Source organism: Carassius auratus, chromosome 8 (genome assembly GCF_003368295.1).
Source record: "Carassius auratus strain Wakin chromosome 8, ASM336829v1, whole genome shotgun sequence".
NCBI lineage: Eukaryota > Metazoa > Chordata > Actinopteri > Cypriniformes > Cyprinidae > Carassius > Carassius auratus.
In genome coordinates this window covers 306,025-329,634 of record NC_039250.1, presented here as the reverse complement: position 1 = coordinate 329,634, position 23,610 = coordinate 306,025, and the positions used below count along the sequence as shown (strand labels likewise).

The 23,610-nt window shown below is 37.1% G+C and overlaps 3 protein-coding genes across 4 annotated transcripts in view; 2 read left to right on the top strand and 1 right to left on the bottom strand.

Moving 5' to 3' along the window:
* The window catches only part of smyd1b (SET and MYND domain containing 1b), a 12,443-nt gene extending 11,735 nt beyond the window's left edge, over positions 1-708 (bottom strand). For both annotated transcript variants that reach the window (XM_026268890.1, XM_026268891.1), the window contains exon 1: positions 324-708. In XM_026268890.1, coding sequence (XP_026124675.1) covers positions 324-694 — 371 coding nt within the window. In that variant the 5' untranslated portion in view covers positions 695-708. The remainder of the gene's footprint in view (positions 1-323) is intronic.
* Positions 709-2,777: 2,069 nt separating this feature from the next.
* On the top strand, positions 2,778-5,935 carry LOC113106704 (sepiapterin reductase-like). The gene is made up of 3 exons (XM_026268746.1): positions 2,778-3,283; positions 4,254-4,544; positions 5,435-5,935. Exons 1-3 carry the CDS (start codon positions 2,953-2,955, stop codon positions 5,623-5,625), a joined length of 813 nt encoding a protein of 270 aa, XP_026124531.1. The 5' UTR covers positions 2,778-2,952; the 3' UTR covers positions 5,626-5,935.
* A 1,440-nt stretch (positions 5,936-7,375) lies between these two features.
* LOC113106879 (leucine zipper putative tumor suppressor 3-like) lies at positions 7,376-16,716 on the top strand. Its single transcript, XM_026268889.1, has 7 exons — positions 7,376-7,664; positions 9,226-9,665; positions 11,254-11,763; positions 11,848-12,168; positions 13,019-13,249; positions 14,411-14,920; positions 15,900-16,716. Exons 2-7 carry the CDS (start codon positions 9,303-9,305, stop codon positions 16,104-16,106), a joined length of 2,142 nt encoding a protein of 713 aa, XP_026124674.1. The 5' UTR covers positions 7,376-7,664; positions 9,226-9,302; the 3' UTR covers positions 16,107-16,716.
* The last annotated feature ends 6,894 nt before the right edge of the window (positions 16,717-23,610 follow it).

The following is a 23,610-nucleotide window of genomic DNA, read 5'->3' as shown; positions in this document are numbered from 1 at the left end:
ATTTCAAGTAACAAAAACCTTCACAGTTTTAGTTTTAGATAATAATTTTATGATCATAATACAACTTCGACTCTCTTTAATTTTCTTGAAGAACTTATTTCAGTTTATTTCATCTCCATATCTGAAATCTGATTATTTTTCTTGCCCCATTTCTGCTAGTTTTAAGCAAAAACTCACTTAACTTTGATGCATTTTTACAGAAAAAAATTAATAATGTAATTGTCAAGTAAATGCATCTTGATTGATGAATGTTTCGATATTTATACTAGAACACAATTCAAAAACACTAAGTAACAAAATCTTTTTTTGCAGTGAACTCTTACCTGTCAAACACGACTGAAGCGAAAGGCGGTTCAGCGAACAGAACGTCTCCGGCCCAAACCTCTTTGATGGCCCGCAGACCCCTGCCTTTCCCTGGAGAGTCAAACACTTCCACAAACTCCATGTCTTCCGTCTTCTCCGATGCCGACGAGCTTCTGTATGGCAGCTGGGCTTCTCCAGCTCTTACTAAAATAGCCCAAGCCTCAGCTGTACCATGTAGGGGGTTCACAGGGGTCCGAGGCGTCGATGCACGACTACAGACGGGATGCGTCTCAATCGAACCCAGAGCTTTGAGAGGAGAGCAGAAAGTATTGCATGCAACAGTAAAAGCTGGAGGAGATTCAGCACTCATATAGCTATCAAACATTTGCATGCTTCTCACATAAATGTGACTTTTACCTCGCCGTAAAAGCCTCGTTCAGGAGCCCGCGGGATATTTTTGGCCCTCAGTTGGAGCCGCCAATCAAGAGAGGAGAAGAGACAGCTGGACGCATGTGTTCTAGCACTTTCCTCAACCCCGACACATTCTGGTGCCTTCCGACACAAATCCAGAACAATGTTAAAGAAGAAAAACATGAGCCTGGATATTTGTATACATTTTATGGGTTTCTCTTTTATGCCAAAAATCATTAGGATGTTAAGTAAAGATCATGTTCAATTAGGAACTTCATGTTTGATTAGTAATATGCATTGCTAAGAATTCATCTGAACAACTTTAAAGATGATTTTCTCAATATTTAGATGTTTTTGCTCCCTCAGATTCCAGATTTTCTAATATTGTCCTCCGAACAAACCATGATTTATTCAGATGATGCATAAATCTCCATTTCAAAAAACTGAATGTTATGTCTGGTTTTGTGCTCCAGGATCACAAATGAGAAAAAGCACAATCAGTTCACAAACACTGTGATGATCTGAGCTTAATTTACACAACTCAAACGGCACACATCTGCTCTGTAATGACTGAAGACAGAACATTAAACGGATTACTGTAAAGCACTAATGAAGGATTGGAATCATGTCGTTATCACGGGACAGAGAAAAACTCTCTTCTATCTGAGCTTCTTGGTTTAGATCGCAGCTCTGCTCAGTCTGGATGGAGGCTCATTAATATAGAACTTAAAACAAGTCCAGGTAAAAACAAAATAATATAAAAAAAATACTGAAATGAAATATAAAATAGCTTGCATTTATTGTATTGTGAGTGTGTGTGTGTGTATGTAAGTGTGTGTATGTGTGTGTGCGCGTGCGTGTGTGTGCTTGTGTGTGTGCGTGTGTATGTAAGTGTATGTGTGTGCGTGCGTGTGTGTGTGTGTGCGTGTCATACTTGGCCATTGGTCTCATGCTCATCCTGATCCTAAAGCACATTTTTCTAGTCATCTGACTAAACATTTTTATAGTGCACTCTAAAATAAATCCAGAAAATTGGATTTGTTTTCCGCTGTATTTGGAATTCTGCTTTGCATCATTTAAAGGTTAAAAGAAAACACATTTTTTTAACACTAAAAAAAATCTTCCTATGGATTAATATTATTTCTCTAAACACGAATGACCGACTGGAATTGTGTTGCATATGTTTAATTCATCACCCTGTGTCTGATTTTGAATTCCCAGAGTGATATCACGTGACAGGAAGAGCATCACTGACTGACCGTATCCTGTCCTCCTGACCATCTCATGAGAACACATGGACATCTGCTGCTCTGACCATTAGTGATGGACATTAAAATCTGTGTTTGACACACACACAGCCGTCTTCAAGGATCTTAAACAGATGATGTATTTCATAAATCATCATTAATATAGTTCTGCTTGTGTAACCCATGAAAGAGAATCTCTTTTCTGTCCTGTTCCGCATTTACACTTCTGCTCTGGATGTTATTCTGCTTCACTCTTTTTGTGGGTTCCTGTATAATAAAATGCTTGTCGTTCTCATCTGAAAGAGTTTCAGATGAAACTCGGTGGTTTTAGACGAGTTACACTGCTAGTTAAAAGTTTGGAGTAGTTAGGATTTATTTAATGTTTTGCAAAAAGTCTCTTCTGCTCACAAAGTCTGCATTTATTTGATCAAAAATACAGTAAAAATGTGAAATATTATTCTACAGTAAAACATCTGTTTTCTGAGTGAATCTGTGTTAAAGTGTAATGTATTTCTGTGATGCTCCGCTGTATTTTCAGCATCATTCCTCCAGTCTTCAGTGTCACATGATCTTCAGAAATCAGAATAATATGATGATTATAACCAAAAGTGTTTCTCGAGCAGTAAATCATCATATTTTCATGATTTCTGAAGATCATGTGACGCTGAAGACTGGAGGAATGATGCTGAAAATACAGCGGAGCATCACAGAAATACATTACACTTTAAAATGTATTACAAAACTATGGAAGCGTGTTTCTTTCTAAAACAATAAAAAATCCTAATTTGTTCCATCTCTAGGCCATACACCACATGCTGTACTCATGCATGATTAAACGCCATTGACTCTCTTTTTATGAATGATCTTTTGTGACTCAGTGCATGAAATGCATTCGTTCCTCTCAGTGTCACTTGATATAAAGCACACATGCTTCGGAGATGCATCAACACCCAACATCCAGCGTCTCTGAAGCTTTCCGCAGCATCCCCACATGGAAGACGAGATCATTCCAGAGTCCAGGGATCTGGGCAGAGCTCTGTGCATCATCACTGGAGCGTCGAAAGGCTTCGGCCGGACGCTTGCGTTTCAGCTCAGCTGCCTCCTGAAGCCCAGATCCGTCCTGATGCTGGTCGCTCGGACCGCAGAGCAGCTCAACCAGCTGAAGGAGGACATCATCACCCTGTACGGGGGACAGAACCAGCTGGACGTCCGCTGTGTGCAGGCCGACCTGGAGAAGAAGGACGGCGTGGAAAAAACAGTTCAGGCAGCTAAAGAGACTTCAGTGTCAGAAATGGACCACATACTCCTGATCAACAATGCAGGTGCGCTGGAGTGTCATTCCACTGGAAAACAAAATTAGATTCATAATAAAAAAGATTTTTGTCTTGCTTTGCAGTACAAATATCTAAACAAAAATAAAAAAAAAATAATAATAATAAAAATAAAAAAGTACTGTATTGGTAGATGAATTATATATTAATTTGTTTAAATCTACCTTATTTTTATTTAACATAAATTTAATTACTTAAAATTAAAATTATATGTAAGAATTTACGTTTAAATTGATAATAATAAGAATTTTTTTTTAAAATAACAATTAATAAATTTACAAATTAATACAATTCTATAAATTATTTCTATAAATTAAATCCTTAAAATTTCAAACTAAGTCCTAACGTAATAAAAATAGTCATTAAAATGTAAAAAAAATAAAAAATAAAAATAAAAAATAGTATTTTTGTCTTGTTTTCCAGTCCTAATATTGAACCATTATTAAATCAATATTTTTTTACATTAAATTTGTGTACTGTACTTTATTATTTATTCATTTAAATCTAACTGTAATTTATTTTATAATGTAATTCTTTAAAAATATTTTATAAAAATATTATAAAATTATAAAAATAATGTAAATATATTTATATTAAGTAAATTATACATTTGAAACCCATTTTTTTATATTATTAATGATTTATGTACACTTCAAAATATGATTTTCTTATTCATTATTTTTCATTCTTCATTCTTCTTTTCCATTAAAAATATTTAGATTTCAAGTTTTTTTTCTGAAAAATTAAGTCAGTTTATGCTTAAAACAAACAAACCAAAAAATATCTACTGTCAGAAAAATTTGTGTCTAATCAGGTCTTTAAATAATTTTGATTTAAGGATTTTTAGATATTTGCACTAGAAAACAAGACAGAAATCCTGAGTCATAACGTAGCTTGAAATCACTGAAAGCTGATCTTGAATGTGAAGAACATGACGATAGTTTGTCCTCTTTGGTTTCAGCGTCTCTGGGTGACGTGTCTCGCTTCGCTGTGACGTTCACGGATCCGGCGGAGGTCAACCGGTATCTGTCTCTGAACGTCAGCGGAGCGCTGAGTCTGACGGCCGGCGTCCTGCAAGCGTTTCCTCGCAGTCTGGGTCTGCGGCGGTCGGTGGTCAACATCAGCTCTCTGTGTGCGCTGAAGCCCTTCCCGTCGTGGGTCCTGTACTGCACCGGGAAAGCCGCCCGCGACATGATGTTCCGCGTGTTAGCCGCAGAGGAGCCGGATGTAAGAGTGCTCAGTTACGCACCCGGTGAGTTCCGCGGATCACACGCGCTACATCAACTGATAAATAAATTTAAAAAATGTAAAGTCTTACTAAATAAATAAATAAATACAAATTTAATCCCGAAAATGTTAAATTAAATAATTTCAAAATAATTGTAAAAATTCAAATTAAATAGGCTAATTAATTTAAACTAATTTGAAAATCACATTAAATATTAAATCGTAAATTTACAATGAATAAATACATTCTTACAAAAGAAAATATGACAAATGGAATCATAAAAAAAGTTTAACATAAAAACTGTTAATATGAACACTTACTAAAAATTTACTCATAAAAATGTAAAAAAAAAAATCAAACTATTACAATAAAAACAGCAAACATATACATGAAATTAAAAGATGAAAAAAATTGAAAATAAAATTGCTATTTTATTTAAATAAAAGCAAACAAAACAAAACGCAAGTAAAAAAGAAATTCTAAAAACTATTAATATTAAAGGCTTACTAAAAATTGTATCAAAAAGATGTAAAAATCCAAATAACTTAATTTTAAAATAAAAACAATTATTGTAATACACAATAGTGTAAAATATCTAATTTAAAAATGTAATCAAAATTAAAATTTTAAATAAATGTAAAATTACATTTAAAACAATTAAAATGAACACTTAAATGAAATCAAATACTTAATTTTTAAATTAAAGGTACATCTTGAAAAACATCCCAAGGGACTTTTTAAGATTATTTTAGCTCAGAGGTGTTTGGTTTGGGAATCTCTGGTTTGGAGGACAGTGAGACAATAGGAAAACACACAGCTGAGGACAGACAGATAACAAGCAGACGTGTGCTTCTACAGTGATCTCTACACTGAGTCAGTCAGCTTTCATGAGATCAGTGTGTTGTGTTCTGCAGGTCCTCTGGACACAGACATGCAGCTGCAGGCGCGCCGTTCCTCCGGAGATCTGCAGCTGCGGCGCTCCTTCTCCTCCATGTTCTCCGAGGGCCAGCTGCTCTCCTGCGAGGAGTCCGGAGCCAAACTCATCAAACTCCTGCTGGACGATGACTTCCAGTCCGGTGCGCATCTGGACTTCTATGAGCTCTGATGCTCACAGCTCTCATACTGTACATACTGTGCACAGAGGTGTTTAATCTTGTTGATTGATTTGTATTCTTTTAAGCTGTTAAAAATCTGTTTAGAAATGCTATTTTTATAAAAGGAATAAATGCATGAATGTTCAGGTATTCACTGTGTATTACTGTGGCTGCTGTGGAGTTCTATAAAGCAGCTGAGGACATCTAGTGGGGTTCCTGCACAAATACACAGAATCTCGTAGATTACAATCTGCAACTAGACGGATGTACTGTTACTTCCTCTACAGTCAGAAATCAGGGTGTTATATTAGACAGCAATTTGTCTTTTGAAAATCATATTTCCAATGTTACAAAAACTGCATTCTTCCATCTTAGAAACATTGCCAAGCTACGAAACATGTTATCTGTTTCTGATGCAGAAAAGCTACTTCATGCATTCATGACCTCTAGACTGGACTATTGTAATGCACTTCTAGGTGGTTGTCCTGCTTCGTCAATAAACAAGCTACAGGTCGTCCAAAATACAGCAGCTAGAGTCCTTACCAGGTCAAGAAAATATGATCATATTACCCCAATTTTACAGTCTCTGCACTGGCTACCTATTAAGTTCTGTATCAGTTACAAATTATCATTACTTACCTATAAGGCCCTAAATGGTTTAGCTCCTGCATGCCTAACTAGCCTTCTACCACGCTACAACCCATCACGCACCCTAAGGTCACAAAACGCTGGACTTTTGGTCGTTCCTAGGATAGCGAAGTCCACTAAAGGAGGTAGAGCTTTCTCACACTTGGCTCCCAAACTCTGGAATAGCCTTCCTGATAATGTTTGGGGTTCAGACACACTCTCTCTGTTTAGTCTGTTTCTGTCATATGCACCTAAACTAATCATCACAAATGATAACTAAATATTATAGAAACGTAATTTTCTGTAAAGTTGCTTTGCAATGATTTGTATCGTAAAAAGCGCGATACAAATAAACTTGAATTAATTATGTAAACAAAAACTTTTATTTTGGAGGCGGTTAATCACGATTAATCGTTTGACAGCACTCCTACAATACAGTTTAAAGTGGCTCCATAAATTAATTAAAAAATGCCAAAATTAATGCATCTTTCAGGAACGACCCGTCACTATTCTGTATTAGAACTAGTTTACCTGTTTCAAGTTTCCGGGTTTTTCCGAGTTAAAATGAAAATTACTTGAAAAAAAGATTCATTAATTTTGCTCAACAAGACTCAAAAGCCAGAGTCTGTAAAATGATCCAATTATTTTCAGACAGGGCAAATCTGGCCCATGTACCTGTTGATTTCCGACTCCTGTCCTATGTATTTCACTCCGCTTCGACTCTTTCTGTAAGTTACGTCATTCCGCCACTAGCGGCCACAAGCGACTGTCTCGCATTTATGAGACATCTGAATCATTTACACAAGCGAATCATTCCAAACTACTTTATTTATTTAGAAACATAACTACTGTGTGGAAAACCCCAAATTTGCCACTTTCACTTATTTATCTGAATATTAGCGGTGACGAATCGCCCTCATTTAGAGCTCTGTTTGGAACAATAGCTACTTCAACTAATTATTAAAAGACTATAAAATATTGATTATTTTGAACCCCTTTTATGAAGATTTGGGGTAGGCTATCGAAACAACAATTATGAAATTCTAAAAACCTAAACAACATATGTTGAGGAAACACATAAATATTCTTACTGATTGTGATGATTTTGAAGCTCCTTCTGGAGGATCACGCAGTACGCATGCGCGTAGTACAAACGCCTGACTGAATAGCGTGCCATATACTACGCGCATGCGTACTGTCGTCGGCGTATGGGGGGCGTTTCTGGTGAGCGGCAGAGGGGCGGGGCGAAGGTGGGTGTGTGGCTCAGCTGATGCTGACTATCATCATCATCCTCCTCATCATCACCACCCGAGACCTGCTCCTGTCAAGATACACGCCGCTCGGTTTCATGGACGCGACGCGACCGGCTCAGTGAATGAACGCGGCTGACGCGACGCGCGTCGCTGTCCGCGGTGCTGAAACAGTGAGTACGATCGCAGTCATCTGGATGTCGATTATAGAAAGATGCATATAGAAAGAGAGAGAAACCCCACTATCACTGCGACTCACTCGACTGGAAGTAAACCAGTGAACGGATCTCCATTCTCTCTCGCAGATGAAGCAGCGAGGACGCACTGATAGTGGGAACAAGGGGAGAAAACAACCCATCTCCTGGTTTCCATCTTCATGGTGCGTCTTTGTTTGTGTGGAGAGCAGAAAATGGAGAGTGTGTCTATATTAAGATGCAGTGTTTTGATGCTCAAAGGGATCAGTGCTGTCAGAAGGGGCTGCAGATGTCCATTCAGATGTTGGATAACAACAGCGCGTGCGATCTTTTGTGCAGATGCACAGGCTCAGGGTTTGGAGAGAGTTGTTCGTCTGAGGTTTCAGATGATTGTGCAACTTGTTGTGCATTCGTTTGCGTGAAGGTTAGTGGCCTTGTGGAGCCAGTAAAAGTTTAACTATATCTTACCTTACACACAAAGACACACACATTAATCACGTGGCCCATAACAAGCCGAGGTGCCAATGTAAATGTGCGTGAGATGTGTAAGTGCGAGAACAGATGAGGTAATGGCAAAGCGCTGTAGTGTGAAGCCTCTGTTGGCTGCTCATGGTGCTGCAGCTCGTTGTGAGATCAGACAGCTTCTGTCTTTCACGGAGTGTTTTCATGCACATGGATGTCACGTTACCCGTGTCAAACACAAGCCTGGATCAATCTGGCTGCTGCTCACATGATGCTGATGCTTGTATACGGTTGCTGTAACACCAATACAGTTAGTTTTGATTTTAGTAAGTGCATTTGTTTATGATGTGAATCATGCAAAAATGCACAATCGTTAATGCACTGAAGCTCTCCATTGTTTTGCTGTTGTCTCACATCTATATCTCTTAAACCTTTCTCAACAATTTATGATGTTACTACCTGTGTTTATGAATGCAAAGTTGATAATCAAATAATTCCTATTACTATCAGACTACGTTCATATTTGCACACTAATATTTAAGGTTCGGGATTGTGAAATAATTCTCTTCTGCTGATAAAGGCTACAGTTATTTATTCCTGTGATCAAATCTGAATTTTCAACATTAATAGAAATAGGGTTAGAAAGATTTAAAAAGAAAAAAAAAAATAACCAAATTGATATTTGTATGATGCAAAGATGCATGAAATTGATCACAAGTTAAAGACATAATGTTGCAAAAGATTTCTATTCCAAATAAATGCTGAAAACAAATGTATCACTTTTTCTATATAAATATTGTTTTAAAATTAATGTTTTTTCAAAAAAAAGTAGGTTTCTGTAACAATGTTTTGGATTGATCCCACTAGTGTTTTCTAGGCAGGAAAATAGTCTGTGTGTCATTAAGGCCAAAGAGAGAATGTGTTTTTGACTGACGTGTCTGATTTGGAAGTTTGAAGCTTGCACAAGTTGGGGTGTATATTTGAGATCGTGTTTATAGTTGTGAGAAAATGGTGAATTGTGTGTTAGCAATCGAGAAAACTTGTAATATGCACGGATCTCTCCATTCTCTGACTGCAGTGTGTGTCTGGAGGTCGGGCAGCTGTGACGGCCCATGTGGAGGCTTTCGACGCTGAGTGACGCTCTGGTTCCCCAGGATGGGCAGTGTTGGCAGCGGGGTGGCCGGTGAGCAGGAGTTTGCCATGAAGAGCGTGGGCACTCGCACCACCCTCCCTCGTGGCCCTCCTCTGTCCCGTCTCCACGCTCCTCCCTCCGCTTTGGACGGCTCCAGCGACAGCACTGTCACGGATCGAGGCCAGCACAACACCGCCTCGTCTCGGCCCAGCAACGGGGACAAGGCGGCACACAGAACCGGAGGAGTGTCTCTGGATGCTTGCGGTAATGTGGTGGGTCACGGCGCGGAGAAGAACCACGAGGTAAAGAGCAGAGATGTGAACAACAGCAAGAGAGACAGTCGCACGCCACCCAAGATCCTCACTGTGTCCGGCAAACTCGAGCAGGTACGACTGACGCTGCTCTGCTAATGTTACTGCGTTAAAGCGGTCATCGTGTGCAGAATTCACTTTTACATGTAATGTGAACTAAAATGTGTGTTGGTAGTGTGTGCGCGCAACTACCCTTTAGTTCAGATGGGGGTTTTATCTCAATTCAGAATAAATTCATATATCTTTTGTTGAATGCCTTTTTAGCACTTTTTTATTCTTGGGATAAATTCAGTATTTGCTTGCAAATCATCGTGTGTAGTTGTACAACTATCATTTATAAAACTATGTCAGTTTTTCACTTTAAAAATGTAAAAGTGTAAGCATTACTACTGATTTTGTTCAGACCACAAAATGATTTTTTCTGTTTTAACCTTAAATACTACACTATATACTAAATACTTATCCAGACAGACAGACAGACAGACAGACAGACAGATAGATAGACAGACAGACAGATAGAGAGATGGATAGACAGATAGAGAGATAGAGAGAGAGAGAGACGGATAGAAAGATAGACAGACAGATAGATAGATAGATAGATAGATAGACAGACAGACAGACAGACAGACAGACAGACAGACAGACAGACAGACAGACAGACAGATAGATAGATAGATAGATAGATAGATAGACAGACAGATAGACAGATAGACAGACGGATAGACAGATAGATAGAGAGATGGCTAGATAGATAGACAGACAGATAGATGGACAGACAGATAGAGAGACAGACAGACAGACAGACAGACAGATAGATAGACAGACAGACAGACAGACAGATAGATGGACAGACAGATGGATAGACAGACAGACAGATAGAGAGATGGATAGACAGATAGACAGATAGAGAGATAGAGAGAGAGAGAGACGGATAGAAAGATAGACAGACAGATAGACAGACAGATAGATGGACAGACAGATAGAGAGACAGACAGACAGACAGACAGACAGATAGACAGATAGATAGACAGACAGATAGATGGACAGACAGATAGAGAGACAGACAGACAGACAGACAGACAGACAGATAGACAGATAGATAGACAGACAGATAGATGGACAGACAGATAGATGGACAGACAGATGGATAGACAGACAGACAGACAGATAGACAGACAGATAGACAGACAGACAGATAGACAGACAGACAGATAGATAGATAGATAGATAGATAGATAGATAGATAGATAGATAGATAGATAGACAGACAGACGGATAGACAGATAGATAGAGAGATGGCTAGATAGATAGACAGACAGATAGATGGACAGACAGATAGAGAGACAGACAGACAGACAGACAGACAGACAGACAGATAGATAGATAGATAGATAGATAGATAGATAGATAGATAGATAGATAGATAGATAGATAGACGGATAGACAGATAGATAGAGAGATGGCTAGATAGATAGACAGACAGATAGATGGACAGACAGATAGAGAGACAGACAGACAGACAGACAGACAGACAGACAGACAGACAGACAGACAGACAGATAGATAGATAGATAGATAGATAGATAGATAGATAGATAGATAGATAGATAGATAGATAGATAGATGTATCATTGTAAGAACCTGTTTTATTTTCCTCGTTCAGAATAATTCTGCTCTGGTCCGGCCGTCTGCCTTCAAGCCCGTGGTGCCCAAGAGTTTTCACTCCATGCAGAACCTGCTGGGTCAGTCCAGCGGAGGACCGTCTGCTTGCTCCGACGCTCCGCAGTCCCTCTGCGAGGAGGACAGTCTGGATCGGGATCCTTCGGCCAGGAACGACGGCCCGGCTGGCATGACCGACTCTGGGAGGAACTCGCTGACCAGCCTGCCCACCATGAGCTACGGCCCCGCTCAAGCACTCGGGCCCCTCAGCGCTTCCACCAGCCACATCAACAGACTGAGCAGCACAGCGGCGCCGCTGGAGAAACCAGACAAACCCAGCTATCAGAACGGCCTGAGCGTGTCCGACAGCGGACAGTCCTCCTCCGGGAAGAGCTGCTTGTCCTATCAGAGACTCTGTCATTTGACAGACACAAGTGCCACCGTCCAGCCATCGCCCTCCACTGATGACATTATCCAGGACCTGGAGGACCGACTCTGGGAGAAAGAGCAGGAGGTGAGGAGCATTTTGGTAACACTTTACAATATTGGTCTTAAATAGAAACCTGTACCTGGAGTAACGACTGTGATTGTTCCTCAGGTGATCCACATGCGGCGTAACCTGGACCAGAGCGAGGCGGCAATCGTGCAGGTGTTTGAGGAGAAGCAGCTCATCTGGGAGCGAGATATGGAGGAGCTGAGGCAGAACTACGCCGGCCGTCTGCAGCAGGTGACCCACCGAGCCCAGCGCACACAGCAGGCTCTAAACACCCACATCGCCCGTCTGCAGCAGGACAAGGGCCGGCTCCAGGAGGAGATCAGCACCCTGCTCGCTCAGAGAGAGGAGCTGGAGAGGAGGTGTCTGGATTACCGTATGGAGCAGGCGGATATCCTGCCTCGCCTGGAGGAGACCAAGTGGGAGGTGAGAGACGCAAAACAAAGAATGATTTTATATATAACTTTTCTTAATGCAAAATCTGTATGAAATGGCCATAAACAGTTTTTTTCTCGTTATATATAATGCATCTATAAACAAAATCTAGTTTGCATATTAATGTATTTTTGGGGCGACGTGTAATATCTAATAACATTCTGACAAGAGTCTCCAAAATGCGTAATAAACATGCGTTTAGTCCCGGTGTCCTCTTAAGAGAACAAATCAACGTCCTCTTTCGAAACAGAAAGTCATATTTGATTTGAAACCCCATAACATTTGTTAATATTTATCCTCACCCCAAAGCTGAATTTATTTAATTAAAATAATATTAAAAACACAGCAATATTGTGAAAGATTATATGTATATAGTATAGTAATATATAGTAAAATCTAATGTTAATCTTTTATTACACTGATTATAACCAGAAATGTTTCTTGAGCAGTAAATCATCATATTTTCATGATTTCTGAAGATCATGTGACACTGAAGACTGGAAGAATGATGCTGAAAATACAGCGGAGCATCGCAGAAATAAATTACAGTTTACTCTTTATTAAAATAGAAAGTAGATATTTTAATCTGCAATAATATTTCAAATTTTTACTGTATTTTTGATTAAAGAAATGCTGCCTCGGTGAGCACGAAAATGTGTTTTTTTATTATTCCTAACTTTTACCCAGTAGTGTTTGATGTTCATTACACTGACTGAAATTTCGAGTATTTGAAGTAAACAGTTGAAGTCTAAGGAGCTCATGAACTGATAGAGCATCATACAGCAGACTGAATGAAAACAGCGCAAGCAGTGACGGCTTTGGTTTGCTTCGTGTTGATCAGCTGTGTCAGAAGGCGGGCGAGATCTCTCTGCTGAAGCAGCAGCTGCGAGAGAGTCAGAACGAGGTGACACAGCGCGCCGGAGAGATGGTGGCCCTCAGGGGTCAGCTGAAGGAGCTCAAGGGCCAGATGAAGGAGCGGGAGGAGACCATGATCGGGCTGAAGGACTCGTACACCAACAAGAACCGCGAGCTGGAGAGATGTGAAGGAGAACTGAAGAGAACGCTGACAGAGGTGCGCAACAGAAACACACACACTCATATTCAACACTACACAGTTACAAGATCCTATTTAATAATAACGAACAATAAAACTATTACTTAGTATTAAAGCTGACTGTGTGTTTGTGCTAGAAGACTCGTCAAAATGAGTGAAATAATATTTATGGGTCAAAGACGTTAAGATGTCCGCAACAAAAGAAATGTACAAAAGTGATTTTGTGTCCATAGAAAGCACATTAAATGTAAGTAAAATGTCTACTTTTAAGGTTTCAAATAAGTTTTTGGAGAATAAAATGTCAAAATGTGGCTGATATAATGTTACATTGTCATTCAGTGTAGCACAATATTTATGCAGAAATTCAAACAACATGCTTATTCTGACGTGTACATATTAAAATATCTAAAAGAATAATGGAGCATACTAAATTTTACTGTGTTTTAAATTAGTAAAAATTCTTACTGACAAATGGGCAAAACCTAGGATAGTGGCACATCTTAACAAATGTAAAATTACAACTCATTAGTATTTGGAGTGAAAGTAATTAGTCTTTTAATATGTCATAAATTGATTTTTGTTGTAAATATGCCTGACAAGCTTGTTACACTGAATGACATTTTACTGCGTGTCTTCTGTAAATCAGGGGAAAATGTATGATATTTACTTTTTGCTCAGAAAAACAAAAACAAAATTGCAATTAAATAAAACAGAAAACTTTTTGCATTTTTGGGGGGGGGGACTACAACAGTTTAAAGCAGTATTACACTTTTTTTATGCTTAAACTCTTTTTCGTCTACCCTTATACATATGTATATATTTACATATACGTAAAATCATAGATTTTTCTTTTACACCAAAAATCATTTGAATATTACGTAAAGATCATGTTCCATGAAGATATTTAGTAAATCTCCTACCGTAAATATATCAAAACTTCATTTTTGATTAGTAATATGCATTGCTAAGAACTTCATTTGAACAACTTTAAAGATGATTTTCTCAATATTTAGATCTTTTGCTCCCTCAGATTCCATTTTAGTTGTATCTCGGCCAAATATTGTCCTGTAATAACAAACCACTCATCATTGGACAGATTATTTATCCAGCTTTCAGATGATGTATAAATGTCAGTTTTGTCAGTAAATGTCATGTTCCGCACACACTGTTTCTCCGCAGGTGTCCATGTTGCGTGACAAGCTGGTGGTGTTCGAGGCCGAGGTTCTGGGTCTGAAGCGGGCTCTGAGAGAGCTGAGCTGTCGGAGCGATCACGCCGTGTGTCTGAGGGACATCAGCGGCAGCAGCAGCTTACCGTGGGCCGGCCTGCACTCGCCCCGGACGGCCGAACCCATGTCCATCGACCGCTTCCTCAGCCTGCAGAGCGACGAGGCTAAAGCGCAGCGGCAGGAGGCCGGAGAGCTGCGGAGACAGCTGGAGCGACTGCAGGGCGAGCTGCACCTGGAGCGACAGCAGAGAGAGAGGCAGGCGCTCACCTTCGCTCAGGAGAGACACACCTGGCAGGACGAGAAGGAGCGTGTGCTGAAATACCAGGCACAGCTGCAGATCAGCTACGTGGAGACGCTGCAGAAGAACCAGGCGCTGGAGGAGCGGGTCGGAGAGATCGGAGCCAAACAGGGCACCATGCCCGGATCGCCCGGATCACCCGTGACCCTCTCCATCCCCGTTCTGGTGACCCTCACTCTGTCCACAACCTTTATCATCAATGTTGAAAACAGTTGTGCTGCCCATATTTTTGTCATAAGTGTAGGTTTTTTTTTCTTTTCAATAAATCATCTCTTCAGTGATGTGTGGTTTGTTAGGAGGACAATATTTGAAAATCTGGAATCTGAGGGAGCAAAAAAAAATCTGAATATTGAGTAAATCATCTTTAAAGTTGTTCAGATGAAGTTCTTAGCAATGCATATTACTAATCAAACATTACATTTTGATATATTTACAGTAGGAAACTTACTAAATATCTTCATGGAACATGATCTTTAATTAATATCCTAATGATTTTTGACATAAAACAAAAAAGGGAAAAATTTTGTATAATTTTGTATAATTAATGTATAATTAATGTCAAAAGTGAGAGTAAAGATATTTCTTCCATTTGGAATAATAAGGTTCTATCTGACATTTATGTTAAAATGTAGTTATTCACATATTCGTATTTGCATTACGTGATAGATTTTTAAATGTTGTGTACATTTTGGGACTTATATATATATATAGGTTCTATCTACACAGTGGAATGGAATGCACAAACTTTAAAGCTCAATGTTTCAAAACTACTCGGAATGCAGATAGAACCTTATAATTCCAAGGGGACGATTTATAATGTTACATAAAAACAAATAAATGCTGTTCTTTAGAACTTTCTGTTCATCAGTGAATCCTGAAAAATAAAATGCATCAGTTTTCACAAAAATATCACACAGCATGACGACTGTTTTCATCATTGCTAATAATCAGAAATGTTTCTTGAGCAGTAAATCATCATATTTTCATGATTTCTGAAGATCATGTGACACTGAAGACTGGAGGAATGATGCTGAAAATACAGCGGAGCATCACAGAAATAAATTACACTTTAACACAGATTCACACAGAAAACAGCTGATTTAGACTGTAATAATATTTAAGAATTTTTACTGTATTCTTGCAGGGCGAGAAAGAGCATGTGCTGAAGTATCAGGCGCTGGAGGAGCGGGTCGGAGCTAAACCCGGATCGCCCGTCGGTCTCTCCATCCCTGTTCCTCTGACTGTGACTCTGTCCTCGACCGCCGACGATCCCAAACCGATCCTTCATCAGCTGGCACCTCCATGGCCTGGACCTACTCGCCTCGAGCGGATCGAGTCCACAGAGATTTAGACAATCATCACCAGACTGTTCTGTGTGAAGACTAAACAGGACCGAGATCAGCTTGTGTGACTGCAACACATGAACGAATTATGCAGTTAGGAATTAAAAGTGATGCACATTTCTCCAGATTTTAAACTTCTGAAATCTCTTTTGGTTATCAGTGATAATGAGGGAAAATGTTTAATTTAAAGCTTTGGAATAATTACAATTAATGTTTCTGAAAGAAGTCTCTTCTGCTCACCAAATCATGAAATATCACCATACATTAAAATACCCGTTTTCTATAGAAGCTTGTTTCTGTCATGGAATTAAAAAAATATATATAAAAAAGGTAATTGCATTTTTTTTCTCATGTTTCTGACTTTTATCTTGCCATTTTGATTTCTTTTAGAAGACAATTGTGACTGTCATAATTTAGACATTTTTCCTTGACATTTTTTCCATGACTTTTTTTCTCTTCTGAATTGAGATATAGCCTGAGATATAAATGCAAAATTCAGAATTGTGAGATAAAATTTTGCAGTTTTAGAAACAAGCTTCCAAAGTTAATGCAACATTATTGTGGAAACTGTGATGCATTAAATAATCTCAAATAAAAAAAAGAGAAAAAATTGCAAGAAATTAATGCTTTTATTAAGTAGGAATGCATTAAATTAATCAAAAGTGACAGTAAAGACATGTTACAAAAGATTTCAATTACAAATAAATGCTGTTCTATGTGCTTTTCTGTTCATCTGTGAATCCTGAAATGTGAAATGTACGACGGTTTCAACAAAAATATCGCACAGCACAACTTTGTTCAACACTGATAATAATCAGAAATGTTTCTTGAGCAGTAAATCATCATATTTTCATGATTTCTGAAGATCATGTGACACTGAAGACTGGAGGAATGATGCTGAAAATACAGCGGAGCATCACAGAAATAAATTACACTTTAACACAGATTCACACAGAAAACAGATGATTTACATAGTAAAAATATTTCAAATTTTTACTGTATTTTTGATCAAATAAATGCAGCCTCGGTGAGCAGAGAAGACTTCTTTCAAAGAAATGTTACTTATTCCACACTTTTAACCCACAGTGTTTATCCCAGAGAGAGGTGTTTTGTATCTGAAGCAATCTGGTGTTGGTTTAGTGATGTTTTAATGCTTCAGGGATGTTGGGGAGCATCAGTTCTGTCTGCGGAGACTAAACATGGACAGCAGGGGTCATTACACTCTTAAATATAAAGGTGCTTCACGATGCCAAAGAAGAACCTTTTTTGTCTAAATGCTTCCATAAAGAAACTTTGACATCTTGTTTCACAAAAGCATCTGTGTGGTAAAAGAAGGTTCTTCAGATTATAAAAAGGTAAGAAAGATATGGTTCTTTAACTGGATGGTTCTTTTATGGAACCAAAAAATTGCTCTTCTAAGCAAATCGCTTTGAAGAACATTTTAAGCACCTTTATTTTTAAGTGTAGATGACAAACAGAGGGCTCCTATCTGCAGGGAGAATTACTTAAAATAAAAAAGAAAAGCTCTTTTTTGTTATTAAATCTGAACCATTGCTTTTCTTATTCTACAGTGATGTTTCCGGAAGGTTCTGAGAGTTGCTGCTATGTTCTGATGTGATGTTGTGGATAGACAGGCAGGCTGTGAATATGATGGGTATTTATGTGAAATCGATATTTCCAGTAAACCAACATATTGCGTGTGAATATTTTGAGATGATGAAAATTATTGTTTTTCTCATCATTCTGATTATTGTGAATAAACCTGATATTTTAGATTTGTTTTTCTGTAACATGACATGTAACACTTTCCACAGATGAAACAGTTTCTAAAACCATATTCCTTTTGATGTACTTCTGGTGTAACTATCTGATTTGATGATGTAATGAATTGATTTAGAGATCAAATGCTATGTTTTTATACTTCTGTTGTTTGTATTTATGTTACTGTAATCATTTGCATAGAAGTATATCTGATCAAAAACACATTAAATGATAAAGACACAAATCAATCAGCACGGGCATCTTTGAGATGTTTGATACAAAATAAATGAATTAAATAAACATTACTAAATTCTACAACCCTGAATATCATAGCAAGCGATGACTTTGGAAACTTTCTCTCCTTAATTATAAAGAGCTTTTAATATTTTAGACAGATATAACTTCAGTTGTGTTTCCTGCTAGCTAAATTTCACAAACCTAAACAAAAATCTGGATCTAAATCTTTCTTTACTCAAAGTTTATCTTGACAAGTACATGCTTGCTCCAAAGTCCTGTTCTAAATCAAAAGAAAGGATTTTCTTTAGAAGAATAAATCCCTTTTCTTTGACAACTGGTTTAAAAACCATCTTTTAGTTGGAAAGCTTTTTAATTCACAAGGCAGACTTTACAACTACTCAGATTTCTTATAGAAATATAATATCCTGTATCTGCTGCTGATGAATATGCTGTTGCTTTCAATGCCATTCCCTCTGGTACTACATTTCCATGGCCATGTTCTTACACTCTGAATTTAACCAACACAATGATCAGAAGTGTTTGCTTTCTGCAGACCAACAAATAATAACTGTAAAATTAGAGCTCTTTTTCAGAGAGATAATACCAATTCCTACATAAGACCTTACTGGAAAAGCATTGTGTAGAATACACCTTTTGTCATTCTTCTGAAGAAGACTTCATTCTTTTATTTTGGTAATGCTCCTAACACTGAAAAATTTTGATGTCTTTTTGGTTTATTCAGTCTTATTTTGTAAGTTACTTCTCTTTTTGTTTTAATGATGCATTCTTCGGATTGTTTGAGTATTCAAAATACTGGAAAATATAAAATAATTTATGTTTCCCCTTAGCTAAATTTGACATTCATAAAAGCTTACTGGCTCTTAACCATTTTTTTTTAATTCAAACTTGACTTGTATGTGGAAAACTATCCAATGTTATGTTGCTATGAAAACAGTGTCTTTATATGCGTCTTTTGTGTCTTCTTTAGATGTACTTTTATTACCTTGTTTTTGTTGTTGATACCCTGGCAACAAATCTGTGTGTATAATATATATATATTTTTTTTTGTCTTTATTATTTTAAGTGTACTGCCTTAGTATTTTAATGTTTGTATTGTTTAATGAAAAACATTTTTAAAAACGCTTCAAGGTCCCGATCTGAATCATATGATTCACGAACCCGCACCAAAGTCCCGATCATATTCAAACTTGACTTAGACAAGTATGTGGAAACTATCCAAAGTTATGTTGCTATGATTACCCTGGAAACAAATCTGTGTGTATAATCTTTTTTTTTTTTTTGTGTTGTTGTTGTCTTTTTTGTCTTTACTATTTTAAGTGTACTGCCTTAGTATTTTATTGTTTATATTGTAAGATCCGAAGTCCCAATCTGAATCATATGATTCACGAACTCACACCGAAGTCCCAATCCGAATCAAATGATTCTTGATAAATGCTCTGACGTCCCAGTCTGAATCAAATGATACTCAATACATGTTCTGAAGTTCCCATCTGAATAAAAAAATCCACAAACTCACTCTGAAGTCTCAATCTGAATAAAAGGTCCACAAAGCTGATCATATTTTTAAGTAATGTTTAAAAATAGCCTATATATTTTTATTCAAGGATGCGCTAAATTGATCAGATTTTTAAACGCTTAGAGGTCCCGATCTGAAACAAATGATTCGCAAACCCGCACTGAAGTCCCGATCTGAATCAAATGATTCGCGAACCAGAAGTCCCGATCTGAATCAAATGATTCGCGAACCAGAAGTCCCGATCTGAATCAAATGATCCACACTCACTCCGAAGATCTGAATCAAATGTTTCTTGATAAATGCTCTGACGTCCCAGTCTGAATCAAATGATACTCGATACATGTTCTTAAGTTCCCATCTGAATCAAAAGATCCACAAAGCTGATCATATTTTTGAGTAATGTTTAAAAATAGCCTATATACTTTTATTCATCAAGGATGCATTAAATTGATCAGTAAAGACATTTATAATGTTACAAAGTGTTTCAATTTCAAATAAATGCTGTTCTTTTTAACTTTCTGTTCATCAGAGAACCCTGAAAAATCAAATGTATCAAGTTTACTAATGATATTTAATAATTTTCTGTATTTGTGACCAAATAAATGCAACTCTAGCAGAAAAAACTTCTTCAAAAAAAACATCTTTCAAAAACATTAAACTAATTATAAGTATTCTAAATATTGGACTGGTAGTCAATATATTTACTTTATCATCATGACAAGCAGCCCTAATTCGTTAGGAAATTAGGAAATGTCCTAATCTGTACTTTGGTCTAAATTAAATTTCACACACTGCAAGCGCTGGTTTGTTTCTGTAGTTTACTGGAATAGCATTGTGGAGAACATACCTTGGGGAAAGTATGGACCTTGCTCCATAGATATCTGCTTATTAATAAAGGGAAAGAAATAGGGGAGAGCACGGGCGAAAGTACCATTTTTCAGAAAAACAATTTTAAAAGATAATGTTTTAGACAGAGATATATTTCTGCTGTGGCCCGTAACTCAGAAGTGTGGTCTATCAATACCAGGTGGTATTTTGTAGAAATGTAGAAAGACTTCAGCGTAATTTTACTTTGAACATAAGTTGCACATTGTTACTTTCGACCCCATCGGTTGGGACGAAAGTAACAACAATTTAAGCTAGATTTTTTTCTGTTACTGTAACGGGCACCGTGGCAACAGCACCTTGGTGAACAGATTGACTCCTGTAAAACAGGAGAGAAATTAGGAGACAGTGTATCAGTTTCGAGCTCTCTGCAGTAATTTATTTTAAGAATTTTCTTCAGCAAACACATCTCTATAAGAGTCATTTTATGTTTCACATATTACATATGCAGTGTCTTTTTTTAACATTACAATTAATTTTCAGTGTCCATGTCGATACAAAATCCATAATAAAATAAACCTCTCAGTACACAAATGCATGTTCACTTACTTTTCATGCTTGTATTTTACACTATTTTTTAAAATGAAATGTAAAGACAATGGTAATATTCACCAGTTACAGTATTTTTAAGATATTTAGAAACTTCCATTCACAGTATTTTATCAGTGTCATGTCAATACAGTACTGCAAAATCATGCTCAGAAGTGCTTCAAATATATTAAACTTCATTTTAAACTGTAACCATATTGAGCAAAAAACATTTCCAACCAATGGTGGGGAACTAACACACAGTGAGCTAAACATTTCTCAAAAAAATCTCTTCATGTGCATGGGAAAGTGTGTTTGTAGAGCTAATTTGCTCTCTAAGGTAATGTGCACGTTATCAGGCGGCCATTGTCGGACGGTGTTGTGAAATATTCGGTTTCTGAGATTTTCGGTGGCACTGGGCGGAGCATACATGAATATTCATGAGTTTCCTGATTCGGGTTAAAGCGACTCTGAAAATATTAGTGCGTTTTCACCGGATCACAAAAACTGTTCAACAAGGTAGGTTAATTACGTTTCAGCTTCGTATGAAGATAAGCAAACGTAGAATATAATTGTCCGTTTGTGCACTAAATGTTATTAATTGTTTGCTGTTTTAAATGTTTACTCAAGGATTACAGCACTGGTTTCCCAGAGGCAGCCCATCGTTGGAATACACTATAAGAAAATGGTCCAGCAGCTGTTAAATATTTTCTTATATTCCTCTGTTTTGCTATTAAAAGTAGGTCATCTGAATTTGAAGTTGTGTAGCATATGGTGGCATAAACTTGCTACAAACTCACTTTATTGTAAGACTGTAAGCGGAGAAATGAAGAACAATATAAAGACTCTTATGAAGTAACATTTAACTTTATTTTCTCCTTAAAAAAGTGTCACATGGAAGTGCATGACAGCCTACAGTTAATGTAGAGAAGCTGTTTGTTTGCAATCAATATATCTGTTACAAATCAGCAGAGCTTTCTCAAGCTATTCGGTTGTTAAGTGATGACGTAAGAAGCGCTGTTTCCGGGTCCAAGCTTCAACTCGCTTCACTTGAGAATACGGCCTCAGAAGCCGTTTATGAGCATTGTTTATTCATATTAATAATTGAAGCTAAAACGGTATACACTACAGTCTCCGTGCTCACAGCGTCCCAAACACAAATAATTTATATATATTTTTTTTATATTTATATTTTCATTGTCTGGCTATCTGGGACTTCGGTATGGAGTTAAATGTTACTATTATAACTTTTTCGCTAGTATTCTATAACATTGTGAGTTTATATTAGCACCTTTTGTTGTTTTCTCGTTGTAACTGATAGAGCGTTTGGACACGGAAGCGCTGCTACGTGACGTCAGACTTAACAAGCGAATATATAAGGCAATATTGCACACATACATGGGTAAACGTTCTCAGAATTAACTTATCTGATGCAGGGGATGGTGGATGATGACCAGCAGAGTGTGTACTTTATCAGTGTAATAGTTAAACAAATCAAATGCAAAATAAATAAAAAAAAAATTTGTATAGCCTACTATTTGATACAAATGTTGTATTAACCAGTTTTACAAAATTTTGTTTCTGAAACCCACACTTTTAAAAATCAAGATAATCAAAAGTAATCAAACCAAGCACAACCTAATAAAACATGTTTCATGAATAAAGGGTTTTGTAAAAAAGATCATGTTGGTGAATATTCTATTTATATTACAAACATGTGGTTTATTCTTGAATGGCTTATTCTGCAGTGGGTATAAACAATCTGGTCCCATTGATTTGGAAGCATGTTTCTTCTCCCGACATTTAGATTGATTTCATTGAGTTTGTTCATGGTGTTTAAATCTCTGTTTGCCACTTGTTGTTCATATGGGAATTTACTTTAATAATTTATTTAATAATTTACTTACAACAGAAATCTCATAACATGTTTGCTTGTGTTGATCAGTAGGAATATCCCTAAACACATATACAAGTAAACCCTTGTGTAGCTTTCAGCAGTTTTTTTTTCCAAAACATGACCATGTATTTTATATTCATACAGGTGTGTAGTAAATGTCATTTATGTAATGCCTTCACTGTTAATAAAACTTTTAACACAGAATCAGTTGAAGTCTTTATTCAGCAAAAGCAATCTATCTTTGAAATGAGAATAAACAAATTATTGTATGGTTTGATTTAGCCATTTGTTATTAAACTACAAAACATTTTAATTGTTATAAATTTGTAGAAAATAAGCAAAACATTTTTAAAGTACTGCAAGTTTGTAGATTTCAAACCTTGACCAATACACATTTGAGTCAAGATGATTTTCAAGTGAAGTATATGATTAAATACAAAAATAAAGTTTATAAAGACATTTTTTTAAACTATATTGTGCATTTTATCTACTAAATGTATAATTTTGGGGGAAAATAAATACAGAAATTAAGAATGTTTATATTCCAGTTCATGTGTGCATAAAAAAAACATTCAGCTTTTGCTTTGTTATTAAAAACATTTTTTTTAATGATTGAGTAGACGATTAAGAATGACACAGAATAATCATTTTATGGTACAACAGATAC